Source organism: Oryzias latipes, chromosome 5, assembly GCF_002234675.1.
Source record: "Oryzias latipes chromosome 5, ASM223467v1".
In the NCBI taxonomy this organism is placed as follows: Eukaryota; Metazoa; Chordata; class Actinopteri; order Beloniformes; family Adrianichthyidae; genus Oryzias; species Oryzias latipes.
Genome location: NC_019863.2, coordinates 10,528,918 through 10,550,941, shown reverse-complemented (window position 1 = coordinate 10,550,941; position 22,024 = coordinate 10,528,918). Strand labels below are relative to the sequence as shown.

The window sequence follows — 22,024 nt, the reverse complement described above, 5'->3', positions numbered from 1 at the left end:
TCTGCAGTTCTGACTGATTTCCAGAACAAAAATAAAACTAAAAATAACAAACAGAACAAAAATAAAGTAACACGCTCTGTTTGTCAGTCATTGTGTGTCTCAGGTATTGCTGGCACTTCTGTTCTATACATATCTGCAGGAAAACATCAAAATATCACTCTTACCTAAAGTTTCTCTGTTTGTCTCTTTTTCCAGGCTGCTGAATTTGTCTAAAGCCTCCTCTGTAAATCTGCATGCAGCTCATCACTGTCCTTCCAAACTCTTCTTCCTCTCACATCTTCACCTCCTGTGAACTGTTCTCATCTTTTTCTTTCCAAGCCTCTGCTTGCTTCTAAGTGGGTGAGAGTTTGGCAGGTCTCACATCTCAAATGCAGGGCCTGGCAGCGTGCATCTACTGCTGCACCCCTGCACCAGTGACTTCAACAACAACGTGATGAGAAACCCACAGAGGAGGAACAACAGGTGCAGCGCAGAAGATGAACCACTAGAATGTGCTGTTTGACACTAGGGAGGGGGTTAAAAGACCATGTCAGTCAGAATATCTGAAACATAGATTTCTGATCTCCTTAGTTGTTTAATGCACATTGTTTTTCATGTTGGTCTGAGAATCTAAATTTTCTTTATATCCAACATCCTATTAGGTTGTTTATGTTTTGGTAAAAGAACAGCTAAAGAGCAAGTATAAAGTTTCCTCTCACTTTAACCAATCAATGTTATTTTGAATTAAAGGATTAAAAACAGAAAATTAAGATAATCTAATAACTTATTCCACTTTTGATAAACAAAAATCCATTTACAGAGATCTGATAATTGTTCTAAAAAACATTCAAATTAGTGTCTATTTAGGCCCCTCCCTCTCCGATACCATCTTTTTCTAAATTTGGTTGATGTCTGCCGTTCAGACAAAGTAAAGCTTCTCAATCAAACTGGGTTTTAAAAATAAGGCATTACTTTAAAACAATACAGATATATGTATTCTTTACTTTACAGGAATGGCCGGCCTTTTTTTATACTATATAAGATAAAAATAAAGAAATTGTTGTTTTTTCCTGTTTTTGTTAAACTCCATTCCAATGATTTTGCTTTTTTTTGTAATTTAAAAAAAAAAAGAGGTTTTGCGGAACATTATTTGAAACCATTCAAAGACATCCAAACAATGATGTATGGAATGAAACACTTCATTTGACCACAATATGGTTGTTCTGATCAGATTTTACAAACATGGACTCCATGTAAATTATTCATTCAGATTTTCCATGGTTGTTAACAATAACCGCAGCTTACTGATGCAAATCAGTTGTTCCGAATTTTAAACAAAAACCAAAACATGTGAATGTTTTTAGTTTTAAAGAGGTTAAAGAAAAAAAGTTCCCAGCTTTTTGTCATCAATGACAAATTGCCTGTTTGAAATTCATCATGTCATGCATGGTTGAGAGGGAAATGTGTAGCAGCTATTTTTATACTCCTAGATTTATTTAAAAATAAATATAATATATACAAATATATGTATTATTTGCTTAATTTAAATGTATTACAAAAGATTATTTATTTATAGTTTACAACAGTTGGATGTGATCCATATATGTTTTTTTTCTTTGTGAACAGAATGAAAATGATGAACCTCCACAGTTTTATGCATGCATGTGAGCAGCAGCTCCTGTATTTAAAGTCTTGGTACTTTACTGTAAAGAAAAATAATCATTTCCTATTGTAATCTACAACACATGGGCCATATGACTCAAGGGTTATTGCAGGTTATCAGACGCTGATGCAGTTCAGCCTGCTTGACTGATACACGCTCATTGAGATAACTTCTGATCAGCCTGTGATATTTTGACCTTTGAAAACCAGATGAGCCGTAAACTTCAGAGAGGGGTGCTGTTGGAGATATCTTTGTGGATATGTCGATAATCTTGTTATCTCTGATCATCAATGACTAAGTGCCACCCATCGTATTCTCTCTGTTGAACCTCCTGATCAAACAGTCAGGATGAGGGAGTTAATGGTGACAGTTAAAGATGTAGAGTGGTTCTCAGTTTCTACAAGGGAGTTTTCAGCAGTAAGATTTGGCTTAAGCTGGACCTGTTTAAAAGCTAGTTTTTAGTTAAATGACTAAAGTATTAAAGACCCGCACCATTGACAAAACGTGTTTTATGTGTTTTAACATACTCTTCTGCCATTTTTCTGATTATGGAGGACATATTTAAAAAGTATTAAGCTTAAAATCGAATTTATGATCATTTTTTTATTCAAATCGTTGTAAATCAGGAGCAGACAAAAAATATGCTGTCTGGAAAAAATATGCTGTCTGGAAATACGCTGGGTGGGCCACAAGCTCCCTGCTCTGTTCCATTCTGACGCATCCACTTGCAGACAAATAGATCCATGTATGTTTAGTTTTCCTCGTCTGAGCTGGCACCTGGCTCAAAACTGTACGACTGGATAGCTTTAATATTGCTTGTAATTTTTGTTGCACCAGTGATGTTAGGTTGGGGTTGTGAGGGGTTGTAAGCTAGTGAGAGAGTGCAGATGGGTGATGGGAAGTGGGGTGTGGGTGCCTGCCAACAGTCCTGCCCACAATTTAGAGGCAAATTTCTAATGAACTCCCTCTGCTCTGCAGAAACTATGTCCTGGAAAACAACACATGTTTTTGGATTTTGATTAAAAAAAGTAATCATAATTAAAAGACCACTGGCAAACTTTGAAAAGATCAAAAGATGAGCGGAGGGGGTCTTTGAGTATCCAGCTTAAATGATCATTAAGGTGTTTATGTTCAGTAAAGACCCAAGGCAGTCTGGTGTATTTTAAGTTTCTTTAATACTTTAGATACAATACACCAGGAGCCACAAAGAAATTCCTGTCAAAATAAAGTATGCAGTTGGTCTTTCTATGTTCTGTTTTATTGCTGAGCTACAAGTCATTAAAGTTCAACATCTCATGCTGCTGGGAAAAAAGTCTGGTAAAAAGTGTATGCAAAAATGAGCAGAAAGGTTATCTGAGTTTGGAACACAATATTTGTTCAGTCTGAGGTTCTCTTGGAGGTCAGAACGGGCATAAAACTTCAAACTGGGTGTTTACATAACCTGCAGAAACCATACATCAACTGTGAAAGGTTAGCATGCTATCAGTGCAGGGAAACAGTTTTTCTTCTGGTATGTACTCTGGTAGCACGTTGAGATTTATTTATTGACTGAATATGTTTTTTTCCTTTGTTATATTAACTGTGATGTAAGCCACCTGAGAGCATTTCATTTTAGTGTGTTTCACTGTGTGCTGAATAGCAGAAATAAAACGATGAATGGTGGAGTGGTTAAAAAAAGGCAGTTGAAACTAAAATGTCTGTACAATTGTGTGTGTTTTCTTTTTTTTTGGCTTGTGTGTGGAGTGTGAATTAGTGCATGGAGTATTCTCTTTTCGTAACTGCTGAGAGGCAGCTTTGTTACCTGATAAAACTCATGTCAATAAACCTCATACTGTGTCTGTTGCCTCTCCGTCTGAACAAACTTTGATGGAATCGATGGGATTTGTAGAAATAGCGCCTAACATTTCCAAATGTCATCCAACCATTTTCAGATGCCGCTGAATCCCCTTCAGTCTCACAGGGATGCTGGAGCCTATCTCAGCTGCTGTTGAGCAAAGGCAGGGGAACAACCCTGTACTCCGGTTTATAAAGATCTCCATCAGTGCAGAGAAAATAAGAGCCAGTTATGTTACATTTTCTACTTTTTCTCCAAAAACTCTCTAGTTATCCACTTTCAAGTGCAACTGTATCTAAATGTATGTCATAGATACAATAAAACCTTTGCATGTACACTATTGATTATAAAAAAATGTCAACGTCTTTTAGACGTTGATTTATCCAGGAACGAGAGGCATTTCCTGAATAGAGCAAAGTGATGAGAAAACCAGGTTTTCTCAGTTGCACATCTGGGTCCTCTTTTAGCACATGCCAGTAGCGGGGTAGATTCAATTCAAATCCATTTGCTGGAGATTTTTTGAAGGTTTGATGCGGCTCATCTGCTCTACAGTTTGACATTTTTTCCAGAGATAGTCTTTCACATACTTTGGCTATAATAAATGTTTGAGTTTCTATTTCTTTTCTATCATCTTGAACTCCTCTCAAAATTCTCTTGTGACCACTAGCTTCAATAAGGCAATTTCACCAAGAGCGCTGGTTTATTGGACATTTTACTTTTTTTTTTACCCTTCCCTATAAAGCCCAGAGGCAGTTGTGAGGGAGTAAATATAACAGAGCAGCTTGCATGAACCCATCAGCTGAGTCACACTCATGAAGTGGCTTGAATTACCTTTCTTTGCCAGTCTGGTGGACAGTTTCAACATCATTGGGTCATCTTGACCTACATGTGTAAACTTCTTTCAATCCAGTCATTTTATTGGGGAAGTCTGCTCAGAAGTTTACAAACCCTGGAAGAAATCCTAATGTCTTCTTAGAATGTGAATGAAAACACAAAACTTTTTCCCACTCATAGTTACTGGTTGGGTGAAGCCATTTATTGTCAAAGAAAATCTGTTTTTAAATCATAATGAAAGCAGAAACGTCCCAAATAACCCTGTTCAAAAGTTCACACTAGTTTTAGACTCTGTTCTGAAAACATGCACACAAGCTGATACAAAAGCTGATACATCTGTGTCTTGTTTATCTGTCAACAATGTGTGTGCACAAAAGGTCTCAGAGTGTCTGGGCTCCCAAAAGACCCTTACATCCTTCATCCAGTGCTGCATTGACACTTCTGGATCCTGAGTCATGGGTGAAACTAAAGAGTTGTCAAAAGATCTATGGGAAAAGGTAACTGAACTGTACATAACAGGAAAGGGATATGAGAAGATATCCAAAGAACCGACGACGCCAGTCAGAAGTGTTCAAACTGTGATCAAGAAGTGGAAATTGTGGGGTTCTGTTGAATCCGAACTACGAACTGTCTGAAAAACTAAGGCGTGGACATTTCAAAATGCAAAATAATGAAACACCTGAAGAAAAATAGGCACCGTGGTCAAGTTGCCAGAAGAAAGCCTTTTTGTGCAAATGCTACAAAATAGCTCGTTTACAATCCGCCAAACATTACAGAGACCAAAGTAATTTAGAGTGACGAGACCATAACTGAACCTTTTGGCCACAACCATAAACACAACATTTGGAGAAGAGTTAACAAGGCCTATGATGAAAATGACACGATTCCTACTGGAAACATGGAGGCGGATCCCTTTTGGTTTGGGGATGTGTGAGCTACAAAGGCAGAGGAAACTTGGCCAAAATTGATGGCAAGATGAATGCAGCACGTTATCAGAACATACTGGAGGAAAACTTGCACTTTTCAGCTCGGAGGCTGACGCACTAGGACAGTTCAACATGACAACCATCCAAGGTCAAGTCTACCTCTCATTGATTTCCACAGAATAAAGTGAAGGTTCTGAAGCGACCATGATTGATGAGGATTTGAAGGAACTCGAGCTTTTTAAATAAATGCTGACACTGTCTGATTTTCACATATTTGTGATAAAAAATATCTGACACCACAAAAAAAGTAAGCCCAAGTTTTTGAGTACTTTATTTCCATGAGAGTATCTCACGGAAAGTTATTTTCAGTAACTCTTTCTTTTACAGTGTTGCCCTCATAGGGAATTAAAGTGATAATTACATGGTACTTAAAACAATGTACATACAATAAGTTAAAAATTAAACTCAATGTACTTTTTTAAGTACTTACCCTGTCTTTAAATGTGGGAAGTACCACATGTTGCATGGTGCACAACTCAACATGTAATTACCATTGACTGTATAAGTCATTATTTATTACGGTAATCTGTTTTTTTTGTTTTACATTATTTTTACATTTTGTTTTCACTCCAGTGTTTTCCTCAGAGGCCTCCTTCACATCAGTGATTGAGCCTTATCAGTGAACAGGGTTGCTGCAGTGGGCTTACTGGTGGGGTTACGCTGGTTTGGCTTCTTGCTTAGATCTGGGGGGGGGGGGTGCTGTGTTAGCGTCCTCATGAGTGGGGGTCACTAGTGTGGACATGTTGTTAAAACACTGTTTCCCCACATCAGTACATCTTATTAGTTAATTTATTAGGCATTATTATGTTGTGAGTGTGTTGGGGGGGTGGGTTGTGGACATTGCACGTATTTATATTTTTTTTTTTACAATGGTCTCTTGTCTTGCATTTGGTTTTTAAAAGTGGAATATTTTGTAAAATGTTTTTATGTGAAGCCCTTTGAGTCATAGTTCAAATCAAAGTTTGATTTGATTTGAAATGATAAGAGAACTGAACAGAGTGAGTGTGGTGTCAAAACGACATGCTTCCAGCTCCAATCAAATAATGATTACTGTCAGGGTCCGCTCGGCAGAGATTGAGCCACAGGACAAAAAGATCTTCAAATCAGGGGTTTTTATTTTACCCAACACAACACGACAGGGGCTCAAATTAAAATGGGGTCAACTTAACAAAAATGTAACGGAGCGAATCAATAACAAAAGCTCAAACCAACTGAACTCAAACTGACCCCCCTACAGGAAACATTAGGGAGATTTTATACTGGCTGATCAGACCAATGACACAATAGGGAGGGGAGCACAAATACAAAACATTCAAAACCTAAATACTAATTAAAGTAGTAAATTACTAGTAATTTAACGCTTCAACAGAAACTGAACTTGTACCTCAAAGCAAGCTTAACATATTCCAAAAAATACAAACAATAGTCCAACATAAGAATACAGTTCGTCTTTCCCCTCCATCTTCTCCAAATGGAAGTTGTCCATGCTCCTCCCTTTCCAAGTCATCAGGAACTTCTTCAGCTCCTCCCACTGCCACATCATCAGGAAGTTTCCTGCTCCAGCCTCTGCCCCAGCATCAGGCCTCAAACAGAACTAAAAGAATAGAATTACTCAAAACAATACAAAATTAACTAAATGTGTGCACAAGTCATTAAGTCAACTTTGTTATGAAATGTGTGAAATAAAATGAAATGGTTTATTCAAGAGAAAAATATAACAAATGAACTTAACTTCGCTGTGGGGCAGTGGGTTCTGCCCTCACAATTACAGTCGCCATTTTTTCATGAAACGGACGTCACCATGTTGGAGCCAGACATCATCTGTAAGCAGTGATTAGTCTGAGCGGGTCTGAGTCAACATCTCTAGGGTCAGTCCCTCTAGCCAATCAGGAGTGACCTTGTTGGAAGTTCACACCTCTGCCACTTAAAAGCGGGCTCGGATAGAATCTGTTAATCAAACATTTTGAATGTTCGTCATGGGGGCCAGTGGGAACCACAATTGAGGCATCTGATTGGCCAGTTAATAACATAAATAACTTTGAATAAAGACAGAATTTCAGGAAAAAATAGGATTATGAAGAAGATTTTTAAAAAGATAGCAGAGCAGGAATGATTATTCTGGCAAATAGAATGACTGAGTCATAGGTATTTATTTCTCAATAGAAGTCTATGGTATTTTTGCCTCTTGGAGCCAGCGGGTACTTCCTGTTTGGAACGTGAGGGTTGGAGCGTCACTCAATCCAGTTCTCCTATATCGTCAATGGCAAATGCCAAGTAGGTACCACATAAGTAAGACCCAAATAGTTCCACATAAATACAGCAGAAGTACGATGAAATTACCACTTAAATACCCTTTAACCCTTGTGCTATCTTAGATGACCTCACCCTTACATTGACGTGTTCTCCCATGACAAAGGTGGATAAAGGTGGAAAGATTTCATGTAATCATGGACACCAGTGAGGTTCACAAATCATTGAAGAAAAAAGGTTTAGCGCACTGTCTAGTGGGTCTAGATGACCCAACTCCCAATGTTAAGGTGCCTAGGATAGCACAAGGGGTTACAAGAAAGCATAAAGTTTTAGTTATATCATGTACATACACTGTACCATATCTTGTATTAGACCTATTGTCAATCTAAACTTTCAGATGAGTCCCTGAAGTGCATAACTTCAAGCATCCAACAGCAGAGTTCACGTTGGGTTGGTCAGGAGAGGATGGCCTGTAAAAGGCAGAGAGCCAAAAGGACAAAGTTCAAAATCAACAGAGAAAAAGTACACAGATCGCTGTGACACACATCTGCTGACACAAACAGCAGCTTTCTGTCAGAGAGACTCTGCGGCTGAAACTGTCTGTCATCCAGCAGACAGAGAACTGTGAGTACACATCCAACTGGCTTCACTTTGGGACAGTAGATTCCGCTGTGTTTGCTGACGGTGCTTTAATGAGGAGCAGTAATTCAGTAATTGCTCTCACTAAGAGTGACGCAAACAATTAGTGTTCTTGGATAGCAGTACTTAAATAATAAATGTGTGCATTTAACTACATTTTAAATGTATTTTTTATGTTAAGAGATTATTAAATGTATCTTTTTCAAAATGTGTTTTGTCTCACTTTAAAATAGAAAGACATTTTTTCTTCATCTATGAATGTGTTGACCTTTGAGTTAATGTGAATTTTATCTGACCATCCAAACAATGAACAATTTGAACTATTGGATGACGTAATTTCACTTGTTTCTGGATAGGCTTGGCAATATAAACACTATTTTCTACTGTCCCTGTTCTTAGATATTTGTTTGGACATAAATTTGTTTAATGAAAAGGATATTCTTTTAAGTTCATATTTTACAGATGTTATTATTTACATATTTGGTTCCTGTTGTCTAAGAAAATAAGATCTGGTATCCAGACTTTAAGACCTAAATAATTGGCATCAGAATAAAACACTTCACTACCTTCTATTAAATAGAATAGAATAGAAATGAGGGGTTCAAAGGTTGATTTGCAGCTGGAGCTCTTTCAGCTCTACCTGAAGGTGCTAACACCCATTTTTGGACTAAACTAGTTTCTTCTTCTTTTCTGAACATAGAAGGAGAAGCTCACATTTTCAAAGTGGTTAAACATTTTTTTAATCAAAAGTTCATACAAGCACATATTACTAATGAGAAAAATGAAACAGTTCATAATTCAGTAAATCTGAGTAAGACCAACAATGAGTTAAATCATAAAAAAAATAGTTGTTCCACTGCTGGTTATTGTGTGTAGAATCTGCTCACAGTGCTTCTCGTGAGAGCAGATCAAACAGAATGAGTTAGTAAATGAGGTCACTTAGAGTCTTTCAACTCTGTAGGAATACGTTTGGCAAAATTTGTGTGTATCTTATCTGCAGCATGTAAACCTTTTCTGGTGACTTTATCATTTGTTTACAGTGTTTGGTTTGAACTGCAGTGACTGTTGATGTTGTGAGGGTAGATCCTTTCGAGGGTTACCGTCGTTCAAACCTGTATGATCACAGATGCAGCTGATGCAGGCTGTCAGAATGAAGCCGAATATGGGAAATTCTTTTGTTGGAACAGAGAGTGAAATCAGCTGAGACGGTTGCGTCAGCGCTCCCTGTGGGTCATCACACTTTGAAACACCATTCAGAGGAGCAGCAGTGTTTTTTTAAAATGGAGACGTGAAGAAATTAGCGAATGCTTGGAGACAAAGCTTTGACTGCATTTGATGCTCATTAAAACGTTTAAACCATAAGATTGTTTCTCAAAATTGGGTTTATCTATGGATACAGATAATTGAATTATTGTTTGATTTTCACTTGTATGTTTCTGTTTCATCCTTTCTGTTTGTAGAGTACCAGTGTTGCTGAGAATAAGCAGACCCTTTCATGTGCAGGACTTGATTTCTAGTTCTCGGACGAATCCGTTTTAGCGCTGTGGTAACCATGACAACTGCAGAGCAACCGAATGGGTTAACACATCGGAACACCAAGACCAGTCAGTCAGATGACAACTTCAGCCATGGTAACAAATAAAAATTAAAAATAGCAAAAGTTAATTTTTTGTGAATTTCTTAGGAGTGATTTTATTTTGTGTCATGTACCAAAGAGAACTTTTTGACAAAAGCCACAAAATAATAACCAAAGTGCTTTTGTTCTTTGAGGTTGTTAGTATTTTGTGAATGCAAACCAAAGCTTGTCGTGTTTTAGCTCAGCTGCTTGGATCTCATTTACTGAGTGTGAACTGAAGCAAATTAGATGTAACATTAAGCATCTGCTCTTCACTTGACAGTTGGGAAACATGAAGATGAAATGGATAAAGAATATAAGAAGTGGAAAGCATATTCTCAGGTACAGAATGACTTCACTTCTTTCTTTGAAACAAAGAAAATGTGATTCTGCATTAGACAGAGAACAATTTCAGTGTATCGATGCATACAACTCCTGCTTTATTCATTCTTGACTCTTTAATCAGACATAGATATTGAAAAGAATCCTGCAAGTTCAGAAAGATCAACATTTATCTGATCTTTTGTCTCTAGAAGGTAAAGGTGAAAATTCTGGAGCAGATCCAGGATCAGCTCGGTGAGATTCTGGACAGAGCTTTGGCCGAGTCCTTCCAACCTCCTGCTCACTTGAATACTACAGCTATGGGAAAGAAACTGAATAAACAGTCTGGGTGAGAGAAATGCATTCAAAATGCTTGCTACATTGATTCTTCAGTTCCATTTAACAGCCACACATGCCTGACGCCTTCTCTGTCCCCTGTGATAGGTCTCAGAGGATGGACGACGGGAAAGTGTTTGTGGCACGAGCATCACTGCTGGAGTAAGAACAGAAAAGTATTGAAAGATGTATCATTAAAAGCAGACATTGTTATCTATCTATAGACATTGTTATACAGACATAAAAAGACATTTATTAAAGATAGGCGTGTAAATTAATGCTGTAGGAAAAACTCATCTTTTTGTTGTATGTTTTGAGATTATTCAAAATGTACGCAGCACTTCATAGATTGTGGTGTTTTAATCATTGCCAGTCCCAGTCCTCAAGTGTTAAAAGAAGGGGAAAAAAATCCTCTATATTAAATAATTAAATTAAAAACAAAATTACACGTATTTTACCAATTGAATTTTTGGAGCAGCTTCAGACAAAAGATGCTAATCAACTTCAATGTGCAGTGTGGTCTTTTTTGTACCATCTAATGTTATTTTCTATTAAATACATTTTATAAGGATTATAAAAACATCTAACTTGTGTGGTACATGTGTTTTGACTGACATTTTATAAAGTTTTTCTTGCCTATGAAAAATGTTGACGATATTTGGGTCATGTTTTCATTTTGTATGTTTCTCTTCATCAGTGAACTGTTTGAGATCAGCCACATCCGTACCATTTACCACATGTTCATAGCTGTGCTTCTCATCTTCTGCTTGAGCACCCTCGCTGTGGACTACATTGACCAGGGCAGGTCTGTATGGCATCTACAGATGAAAGATGAACTGAAGGGAAAATCCCAGAAACTGTGTCAATAAAGCATCAGGCAAACATGCAACACCAGGGATTCTGCCAAAACACTATGGTTGACTAAGTGTCTGTAGTTTTTAATTTAACATGACCAGCTGGTGTGGGACCATTGACCATTTATGACACCTGGACTAAGTAAGTGTAAAGTCACCCAAAGAAAATTGCATATTTCCGGTTCCAATGAGATGAATTCAATTCAGTGGCCATTTTTTCGTGGTACAAGTTGGAACCAGAAATCATCAGTAAGCAGTGATTGGTCCGAGTAGGACTGAGTCATCATTTCTGTGCCAACCACTCTTGCCAATCAGAAAAGGGCTTGTTCACAGTCCACACCCCTACCACTTGAAAGCGGGCTTGGGAGAATCTCTCAATGAAACGTGAGGCCACATACTTCTGTGGAGGAAAATACCATTTAAAAAATTTTTTGAATTAGCAAGAACATGTTAAAAAATGTAGTAGAGCAAGAAGGTTATTCTGATAAATAGAATGACTGAATAATAGCTGTTTATTTCCCAATAGATATATATGGGATTTTGGCTTCTTGATGCCAGCGGGTACTTCCTGTTTGGAAAAACAAGGGAGAGGGGTCACTCCGTCCAGTTCTTTTATACAGTCAATGGCTATGTCTGAATGCCCCTCCTCCTACTAGCTAACTACTAAAAATCCCTGGGTTTAAATATCAATTTGGACACCATGCTGACTATTTTTTCCTTTGTTTTTTAAACAGTAATGTGACGTCACTGATTTCCCAAGATAAAAACTTAATAAATAGCCAATTAACATTTTTACGAAGGACTATTATGAAATCACTATCTATGTGTTCTGAAGATGAAAACTTGGATAGTATAGGATAATGGACACACATGAAAACAGCTGTGGATAATTAACAACTTCAACCTGGTCTGACTGTGATAGGGGAAAACACAACAGAACATGACAAGAGCCATAATACTTACTGAAAAAAAAACAAGATCACAATCCTCTCAAATTCATTCCAAATTGACCTTTACATCATTGAGAATGTGTCAAACTATTAGTGATAATTAAAAATGTTGCTTTTGTCTGAGAAGGGCAGCAGGAGCAGAAAATGACCCACCCTCCAAAACAAAACCATCAGATTACCCCCCCCCCCCCTTCTCCTCCTTCCTTATGTTTATGACACTGCCAAGTCTCTATATTAACATGCAGCAAATATAATGGAACTCAATTACACCCGGAAGCATTTCTCATCCATCTTCTGCTCTGCCTCATTGTGCCTCTCGCTCTGAGCTCTTTCTGCTCATCTGGCAGCAGAAAGATAACAAAATCAATCCCTCTGAGCATTCCTGCTGTGGCTTTGGGCGGCTTAGTAATGATTTGGTTTGTTGTTTGCAGTTTCAAACAGTTTTTTTTATGTAGCAGACAACTCCACGGCTATGTAGCTCACTCACTGTCTGTTAACATTGATTCCAAACAAAATAAATGGATAAAATGAGAAGCTGAATTACTCTTGTATTGCAACGTCTAAATTAAACACTTGCCTTGCTTCTCTTTTCACTTCTGGAGAAACTTTTCATTTTCATTTCATGCCTTACATTGTTTTTAAGAGCTTAACATGCATAAATTGGTCAAAAGAGCATATAAACACCTGTTGGAAGCTTAAAAGGTTGCCCTGAATCCTAACTTAACTTTTCTATTTTACTTACCTATACAAGTAAAAGTTTTTAGTTTTTTCCCTTTTGTTTATTTAAATGTTTTTGTTTTTTTCCATTTTCCCACTTCACAATTTCCAGGCTGGTCTTGGAGTTCGATTTGCTGTTCTTTGCCTTCGGAAAGCTGTGGACCGTGACCTGGGTTTGGGCCGTCATGTTCCTTTATACTTTGTCAGTTCCCTTCTACACCCTTATATTTTGGGGTTCCTTGTACCACAACTCCCACTTTAAGTTGGGGCTGTCTCTGAGTACAGGGCTGATCCTATTTGCTGTACAGACTTGCATACTGGGATTGTTCCCAGTCTACATGGTTGTGCATCACCAGTTGCCTCCTGCCTCACGTTTTATTGTGATTCTGGAACAGGTAAGCACTAGGAGCACTCTTTTTATTGCTGCTCTTGTATTTTTTAACCCAAAAACAATTTTACCAGCAATTGCAGCTGAATAAAAGAACATTTAAAGATGAGCAACAATTGTCTTTATTCTTTCAGATTCGATTTCTGATGAAAGCCTACTCATTCATCAGAGAAGTGGTTCCAGTTATATTGAAGAACACACCCAAGAAGGGTAATGTACCATACTATTTATAAATTCAGGTTTATTTACGCCTCAGGCACTATCATTACTCACAGTGAAACACGACAAAAATAACAAAAGAAGGCCAAAGCATGTCACCTGTAAAGCAATTGACAAAAAGGTTTAACTTAACAATTGACTCTCATTTTGTCATAAATTATAAAAGTCTGTAAAAGGCTAGATATTTTTGACAGTTAGATATTCATTTTTTAAAATAAGATTATTCACTGTTAACATCGTTGAGTTAAAATATCTGAACCCCAGGGATTTATGGTTATTAAGGTTAATTCAAAAGCAGGTAAATGAGTAGAAAAAATTACAGAAATAAAAAAAAATTTGAATCTGTACAAACATGTTGGAGGAAAAAGTCTTAACTTTGGGCAAATGTAGTTTCATCATCCACCCGTTTTCTAGTTTTTGCTTATTCCTGTTCAGAGTCACAGGGTTACTGGAGCCTACCCAGCTAAGGATGAAGACAGGATAGACCCGGGGCCATTTTACGCCAGTCCATTACTGTGCTAGTCAAATAATTTAAACTCATTTTTATGCCAATCTGAAAAGGTCATCTAAACGACCTCACTGGAAGAAGAAAGAAGTGGCCCTGCCTGTGCTGTTTGGCGAACACCTCATGGGGGATGCAAAAGTTCAAGCAATTTGGGAGAAAAAATTGTAAAAAAAAAAAAAACTCCAGTTGCACAAATGTCACAATTATCATCATGACTCGATATTACCAATCATTTGCTTTGACTTGTTAAAAGCAGATCACATGTTCACTGTCAGATTCTCTTAAATTTAAACAGTCACAAATAAGGTCTACTGCCCAAAACACAATGGCTGTGGCTAATTATAAGATTAAGATGAAAAAACCCAGCAACCCACCTGAAGTAGATTCCCCATACAGGTCTTTGAGATGCTTATTAGACTCTCTTTCAATCACACGGTGCGATTCTAAATTTGGAAAGGAACTCTGAAGCGAGAAAAAATGTATTAGTAATTCTTTGAATCTGCTCTTTTTTTCTTTTGCTTTAAAATAAAATGTAATTTAGTTTTTTTCATCTAAAACATTTATTTGGCACTTTGAAATTGCCTCCTTGCAATTCAAGAGATACCTGAGAAATTAAAATAAAAAAGTGTTTAATAGAAATATTTTTTTATGTAAACTACTCAGGAAAAACTTTGACCGTGTAAAACTGATGAAAAAACTGATGAAAAACACTGTGTGTTCTGAATGGACACTAAATAGAGTGCTTAAAATTTTTAAAAACATTATAACATAAAGCAACATTGAAATAGGCTCAAGAAGACACCACGTAGTTAGTTGTTAGGATAAAAAAATTATAAATCTGCACACAGATGAAAATGTTATGTGATTTTTCAAATAAGGGTCATATATTTTTTGTTAAATAAGATAACAGACGCAAAGAATTGTGTGAAGGGTTTGGTCACAATGTTTGAAAAGTTATTTTTTTCACAGAGAATGAAACCCATCATGAAAATGTCTTTGAAAAAAAATGCCCAGATACAGACATATTTATGGTTTGTCAATGCAAACTTCAATAACAGAAAATGTACAGCTGTAAGCCAGTTTGTTTAGTTCAGTGGTTAAATATGATCTTCAGGAAATACATATAAAACAACCTGAAACTGTAAAAATATCAGCTTAACTCAAAAGGTACTGCGAAGATTTAAAATAGCTGTTGTTAATTAGCATTTACTGCTAACGCTGATATTTAAAGTTCAATGATCTACTTTAAACCCCAGTTGTGTTCAGGCAATTAACATAAATACTTTGTTTCATGTTTTATATTTATCATCCACAAAAGCTGAGTGATGGCTTTGTATTCATGTCAAAGATTGCAATTTTTTGTTGCTTTTATTTTCACCATTGCATAGCAAATTTGTGACAGAATTTTCATCATTATTACTAAATCTTGACTGTGTGAATGAAAATTGGGTTTCTTTTGCTCTTCTAGGTGAAACTCCTAGATTTCCAACATTTTCCAGTTATCTGTACTTCCTCTTCTGTCCAACACTCATCTTCAGGGAATCTTATCCTCGGTAAGAAATGCTGTCTGGAGCCAAAACACTTCGAGAAGATGCACAATTTAAATCAATTTCATCTAAGTCTTCAAATGTGTGTGCAGTAGTCGCAAAGACAAAACACACCACCAGTACTCTGTTTTGAACTTTTCTGCATTTACATAACATAACGATTTTTATTGATCTTCAAAAATGATGCCATAAAAAGCATTTATACACATATTTGTTGGTCTTTAAGTTGGAGAATCATTCCATTCATTCCACTCTACTTGCACAGAGATGTTAGGACTGATCTGGTCACTTTGGACATACTTAGACTGTAACAAAAAAAATTCTTTAAGCGTACCACTAATCCTTGAGCAGCTGGATGGCTCAGTTGGCTTCATGCAGGGCTGGCACATGGGAAATCAGGTTTTGTTTCTCAGGAGGCAAGATGGGCTTAATCTAGTGTGGGTCCCACAGGGGGGGCCTGAGTCTGGGTCTCCCTGTGTCAGTCCCCAGCTCAGATAAAATGCAGGGTTGTGTCAGGAAGGACCTTTTGTATAAAAATCTCTGCCAAATCAAATGTGCAGAGCAGTGAAGGCTGCTTTGCTGTAGCGACCCTTGAAGGGATGTCCAAAATGTGAACAACAACATCCCATTAATTCTTGTTGAACACTTTTCCCTTTTGCTGTGAAAATCCTTACTCAAATCATACAAAATTGACAATGAGCATATTGGAGTATAGGGCTCACAAGTTGCATAAATGTGGTCTGTGCTAATAGTTTGCATGTTGTTACATTTGTCACAGAAACAACCAGATTCGATGGAAGTACGTCTTTGTCACATTTGGAAAGGTGAGACACAAATCTGCCTTAAGTTAAAAATGTTACTTTTGATTGATATGAATATCTTTTCTTACCTATAAATCTTTTCTTACCTACCTATTTACAGGTAAGAAAATATATTATCATGAATATCATGAAAATACATAGTAACTACAGTTTTGTTATTTTTGAGACAGCTCTTCTTTTTCACTGATTCACCCTCTTTTTCTATTCTAATTTTAATTTTTGATTTTAAACCTCAATTTGTAGATTTTGGGATGCCTTTTTTATGGATACTTTATCCTGGTGCGTCTATGCATACCAGTCTTCAGGCCTGAGATAAACCAGCCCTTCAGTAAAAGGACAATGGTTCTTGCTGTCTTCAACTCCATATTACCAGGTAATGTCTGTCCTCATAAAACTTCACGTCTGCATTCATGAGTCAAAATGCCAGATAAGAGTCACAAAGACTTCCTCCAATAAAATTAGTAATAAATTAATTTTAAACCACGATCAGTGTTAGGTGGCCTGTACCCGCTCTGACATGCCCTCACTGGCTGAGTGGGTGCCACTCGCTCTCCCCGTCTGCCCCTGCCACCCTGGTCAAAGCAACCAAATGATTTTTAAAAATTAACTTTTTTCAAAGTGGCGGCTTTTCTGTTGGTTTAAGCTCCATAGCAACCATAACATTTTTTGGTCACCTTGGGGTGATGAACAGGCCTACATAATTGGGAAAGTACACTTCAAAATCTACAACTTCTAATTCAACTTTTTTTCCCGAGTAAATTCCCAATGATGGGGGAATGTGTTAAGAGGCAATAGATCAAAATCCCTAGGAGGTATAAATTACTTCAAAAGATTTTTTTATTAGAAAAGTCAAGATGGAAGCTTCTTCCTAAAGTCAAAGGTCAACACATCTTCAGTACTGGTTGTAGATTTGAGATGTTAGGTGTAAACGTTTGTGTAGATCCCTCTCACAAAAGTTTTTTTTTTTCAAAATTGTGGGAAAATGTAAAATTGGGGGATGGGGGGTTGGTGTTCACTTTGCCCAAAATTCACCAGGTACTGAGTGTGTGAGTTTTTGAATATCTGGTGGGGTCAAATTTTCACTCAGAGGTGCATGACTGCTGAGGGGCATAATTATAAGCACCTAAGCAGGTACTTGTGTTTTTGAGTCACTAACTCAATTTATGAAGTTTGCCTCAAAAGTTTAGGATTAATATTCCTTTACAAAACACTGCTATCAAGTTTGGTTGTTTTTGAGGAACCTGGGAATCTTCAAAGACATGATCTTCCTCCTAAAATTCTAATTGCTGTGTGTTTCAGGAATTATGCTCCTGCTGCTCTGCTTTTTTGCCTTCTTACACTGCTGGCTTAACCTCTTTGGGGAGCTGCTGCGTTTCGCTGACAGGATGTTCTATAAGGTAAAAGACAAGGTTAATTGAAACTCAGGAGCTAATCCTATTGATCAAAAAAGTTCATCTGCAGACTATCATTGATTAGCAGTAATTAGTGTCCTCACTTGTTCTAAACATCAAATGCTGCAGGTTTTGGCCTCACTCTGTGTCTTCTGTAAATCTGGTGCATTTTGGACCCTTGAGAAACTTTTTTTTGACAGCTAAACTTTTTCACTTTTTTGCGGTTCAGGACTGGTGGAACTCTACGTCCTTTGCCAACTATTATCGCACTTGGAATGTGGTTGTTCACGACTGGTTGTATTACTATGGATACAGAGACTTCCTCTGGGTGAGCGGAAAGCGCTCAGATGTTTGAAGTTTGCTGTAAAAGTAGTCTGTCTCATTCGGAAGTGCTTTTTGAAAGTTTAACACCCGCTGATCCAGCCAGACCTTTGAACTCTGACCCGGACTGTCTCTGATCCCCGCAGCTGTCAAGAAAAAGGTTCAGAGCAGCTGCCATGCTCTCCGTGTTCATCGTCTCTGCTGTCGTCCACGAGTACGCCTTAGCCATGGGATTTGGCTTCTTTTATCCCGTCATGTTTTGTCTCTTTGCAGTTTTTGGAGGTGAGGGGTGTCCTCAGTATAACAACAAAAAAAATCAATCCCACTCTAATAATATGATCTAAAGACATCATGTGCTTTGGTGAAGTAAAAGGATGGATATAGCTCTAAACACTTTTTTATGACTGTCAGGATTTATAAGGATTTTTTTTCTGAAATCCAACTATTGTTTTAGTAAAATCTACACATCTTGTTTGGAGCTTTTGAAATATAATTCTTTTAAATATTTTTGCTCATCATTTGTTTCTGTAACAGACATTTGCCAAAAAGAAATTCACTCTTAAACTTTGATTTTTTTTTTCTGTCATTCACAATGTCAAAGAATTTTAGTACTTTCTTGAAACTGTTTGTTTCCATTCTTGTGTTTGTCTTTTGGAATTTGAAAACCAAAAGATATTTGCCACCATCAAAATAATCCCCTTGTGTTTTCTTCTTTTAGTTGCATTCAACTTTACCATGAACGACAAACGACAAAGTCCAGTATTTAATGTCATCATGTGGGCGTGTCTCTTTCTGGGTCAGGGAGTTCAGGTGTGTCTGTACTGCCAGGAGTGGTACGCCCAGATACACTGTCCACGGACCGGGGTACGTTCTGTGACACATGGAACTGCAGTAATCTCTCTGTTTGTTTGTCTGTTTTAGTCTTCTTGAGGCAAGAGTTTTTGAGTAATCCTTTAATTCTAATGCATTTTTGGGGGGCTGACAATACAGTGATTCGTTTATTTTTAAAAAACATCAGAACAATTTTTTTCAAATGTACTTTTTGGAGATTTGCATTAAACTAGTTTGTTCCGCCAACGTTCAGGACAGGTTTAGCTAAATACATGCAGAGAAAACTTGACAAACTTAACATTATACAAAGGAAAATCTTTAAAAAAAAAAAAACAATTATGGCAGAAAATCTTTTAAAACGGTTTTTTGTTGTTTTTTTTTAGTGAATACATGTTGCACATTTTCCATGTAAGAAATTTCGCTCATTCGTGTTACATGTGGGATATACGTAATTCATGAGTGTTTCTTGCGTTCGTCGATGTGCACAGATGTCCGTTGAGGGTTTTGGCCGACGGGTCTTATCAATTTTGAGCTGTGATATTTTTGGTCGGTGGAGGATTACGCATTTTGTTTGTATTTTAAGTAGTTTAAGGCAACTATTGTGTAAATCTTATGCAATTGTGTATGATTTTTGCATGATGCATATGCAATTTTGAGGCATTCCACAACCGTTCCATGTACGTCAGCGTATCTCTAATGGATCTTTCACGCATGTACCACTAATGTTTAACTTTATATATACGGAGCACGTATGACGTTAAAATTACATAATTGATGCACAACTCACTGATAAATTGCATCTAAACAGCCCAATAATTTCACCCGGTTTATGTTCTGCGTTGATTTGCATGTTCTTTGGGTGGTTTTTGTGTGGTTTATTGGTACTTCTGGGTTTTTATTGTGGGTCACTTGTGATACATCTGTAAAAATGTCACGTAAACTTTTTCCATGTATATTCACATATGACCATTTTTCATCCGAGCAATATGCGCACAATGTATGTAGTGGCTATGACGTGACTCGACCTTTAGGAAGTCAATAACTAAACAGCGCTATTGTATTTAAATGCCCATTGAAACAAAACATCATGAATAAAACAAACTGCTCACAACACAAGATCATTCAGACTGTCAGTGGTGGGAGAGATAAACAGCTTTCTCCGCTTCAATATCCCAGTGTTGTCATCTCATCCTGAGACATGATTATTTATCGGCACACATGGAAGTCCATCACAGTCATTCACACATATGATTACACCCCACAGCAGTGGTGAATGTGTTTAACCGTTCGATAGCCTCCTACTCACATTCGGCTCACTCTCAAAGATGGTGGGGATTTTTGTGACAGATGGACACAGATGTACTTGGTATTCTTATCTCCTCCATGAATTACCCTCTTCGTTCATCCTTCACCATGGAAACCTTTACAGCATGCAGCAGAAATCACATTCAAAATGGCCCAACTGTTGTTTAAAATGCTTAGACTGTCTGCAACCTGAAAAGTGTAGGAGACGACAACGTTTACGGGTAAAATGCAATCATGGATTGCACGTAAAGGGAAGAGGGGCGGTGCTGCAAATGTGACTCAAATGACTGATCCTCTTTTCATCAACAGGATAGTTTCTGGGAGATTGTGCTGCCTCGATCCTGGTCCTGCAGCTACCAGACATGAAGCTGCCCGTCATCAGAACAGGAGGGGTCAACAGATAATAAAACCACGGCGGATTAAAAACCAAGAGGGTGGAGGGGGGAGAACAAAGGATTCCAGGACACAAAAATGCAACAGAAGATGTTTTTGTTGAAAATGTGACCTTTTTTTGTAAATCGTGTCATTGAGATGTGATGTGAGATAGCTAGAATTGTCAGGGGCAAGGTAAAAAAGGCTTTTTCCATTTATAACGTTCTTCTTAATTAAATACAATGCAGGGAAAACAAAAAAAAAGTACTCTGTTTACATACAATGCAGATTTTATTGTGCTACATATTGTATATTCACCTTGATGTAAATTCAAAATCATACTTTTCCTGATTTCTCAAATGAAGATGTTTTTTAAAGAAGACTTTTGTGTTGAAATGCTTTCCTCAAAACCCTTTATTCTAAATATCCTAAACTTTAATAGGAAATATCTGCCTATTAGTGCCGCCTTTCAGTTTTCCTTATACATTCAAAACGGAGACACCTGGAGGTCAAGAGGCAACCGTACAACAAGGATCCGCCTCCCAAACGGCTGTCCCTCTGAACGTATTCCATGTTTAGTCCTGACTTGGTTGACATTCAGCTGGCAGGAGCTTTTCTACACAGCAGATATGTTAACCAATCAGCCACAAGCTGCAGCGTCTTATCAGCATGCCACAAAGCCTCAGCTTGTCTGCCTGCAATGTCATACAGGAAGAAGAGGATTATCTTTGACACACTATTTGCATTAGTGATGTAATGTAAACTGATATAGCAGAATATTAGAGCTCCGAGTGGGAAAAAGCAGACAGAGATTTCAACAGAAATGTGTTTAGCGCTGACAATAAAAATGAGGTTTTTACTTGTATTTTTGCTCCCAAAATAGGTTAATATCCTTTCATTTAAATCAAAATGAAGTTATATTTTTGCTGCCTTTATTAGTGAGAGATCTTTAGATCAGGGGTCGGGAACCTATGGCTCGCGAGCCATATATGGCTCTTTTGATGGTCACATGTGGCTCGCAGACAAATCTTTAATTATAGTTTTTTTTTTTCATTAGACCAGTCCTTCTCGGGCGCGTTGCGATGCCAGAGGCGCGCAGTAGTAGCGGTGCTTGGAGAGAAATCTGCGCCAGCGCTATCAGTTACTATTATCTATTATTTCACAGAGTTTGTACCAGCTGGAAACCTGTGAATTGCCGTGCCTAAAACTGCGCGCTCCCGTCTCTGAGAAAGAGCGCGCAGATGCGGGGACGGGATGTGTGAGGGAGAAAGCAGAGGGGGGGGGCGAGGGGTTGTGGGGACCGGCAGCAGGTGAATCGCGCAGGGATTGTAAAAACGTAAAACCCG

General features: G+C 37.7%; 2 protein-coding genes across 2 annotated transcripts in view; both read left to right on the top strand.

The window, feature by feature from the left end:
• Positions 1-2,413, top strand: part of LOC101162282 (kinesin heavy chain) — a 77,367-nt gene extending 74,954 nt beyond the window's left edge. Inside the window, exon 29 of the mRNA XM_023954895.1 lies at positions 196-2,413. The gene's annotated coding sequence lies outside the window, so the exon portion shown is untranslated. The remainder of the gene's footprint in view (positions 1-195) is intronic.
• Positions 2,414-8,044: 5,631 nt separating this feature from the next.
• Positions 8,045-21,543, top strand: LOC101162519 (sterol O-acyltransferase 1). The gene is made up of 16 exons (XM_004068681.4): positions 8,045-8,170; positions 9,646-9,816; positions 10,084-10,142; positions 10,334-10,470; positions 10,566-10,619; positions 11,155-11,262; positions 13,091-13,373; positions 13,501-13,576; positions 15,559-15,643; positions 16,416-16,461; positions 16,702-16,831; positions 17,758-17,855; positions 18,079-18,177; positions 18,317-18,452; positions 18,889-19,034; positions 20,616-21,543. The coding sequence occupies exons 2-16, from the start codon at positions 9,738-9,740 to the stop codon at positions 20,670-20,672; spliced, it is 1,593 nt and encodes a 530-aa protein (XP_004068729.1). The 5' UTR covers positions 8,045-8,170; positions 9,646-9,737; the 3' UTR covers positions 20,673-21,543.
• Positions 21,544-22,024: the final 481 nt, after the last annotated feature.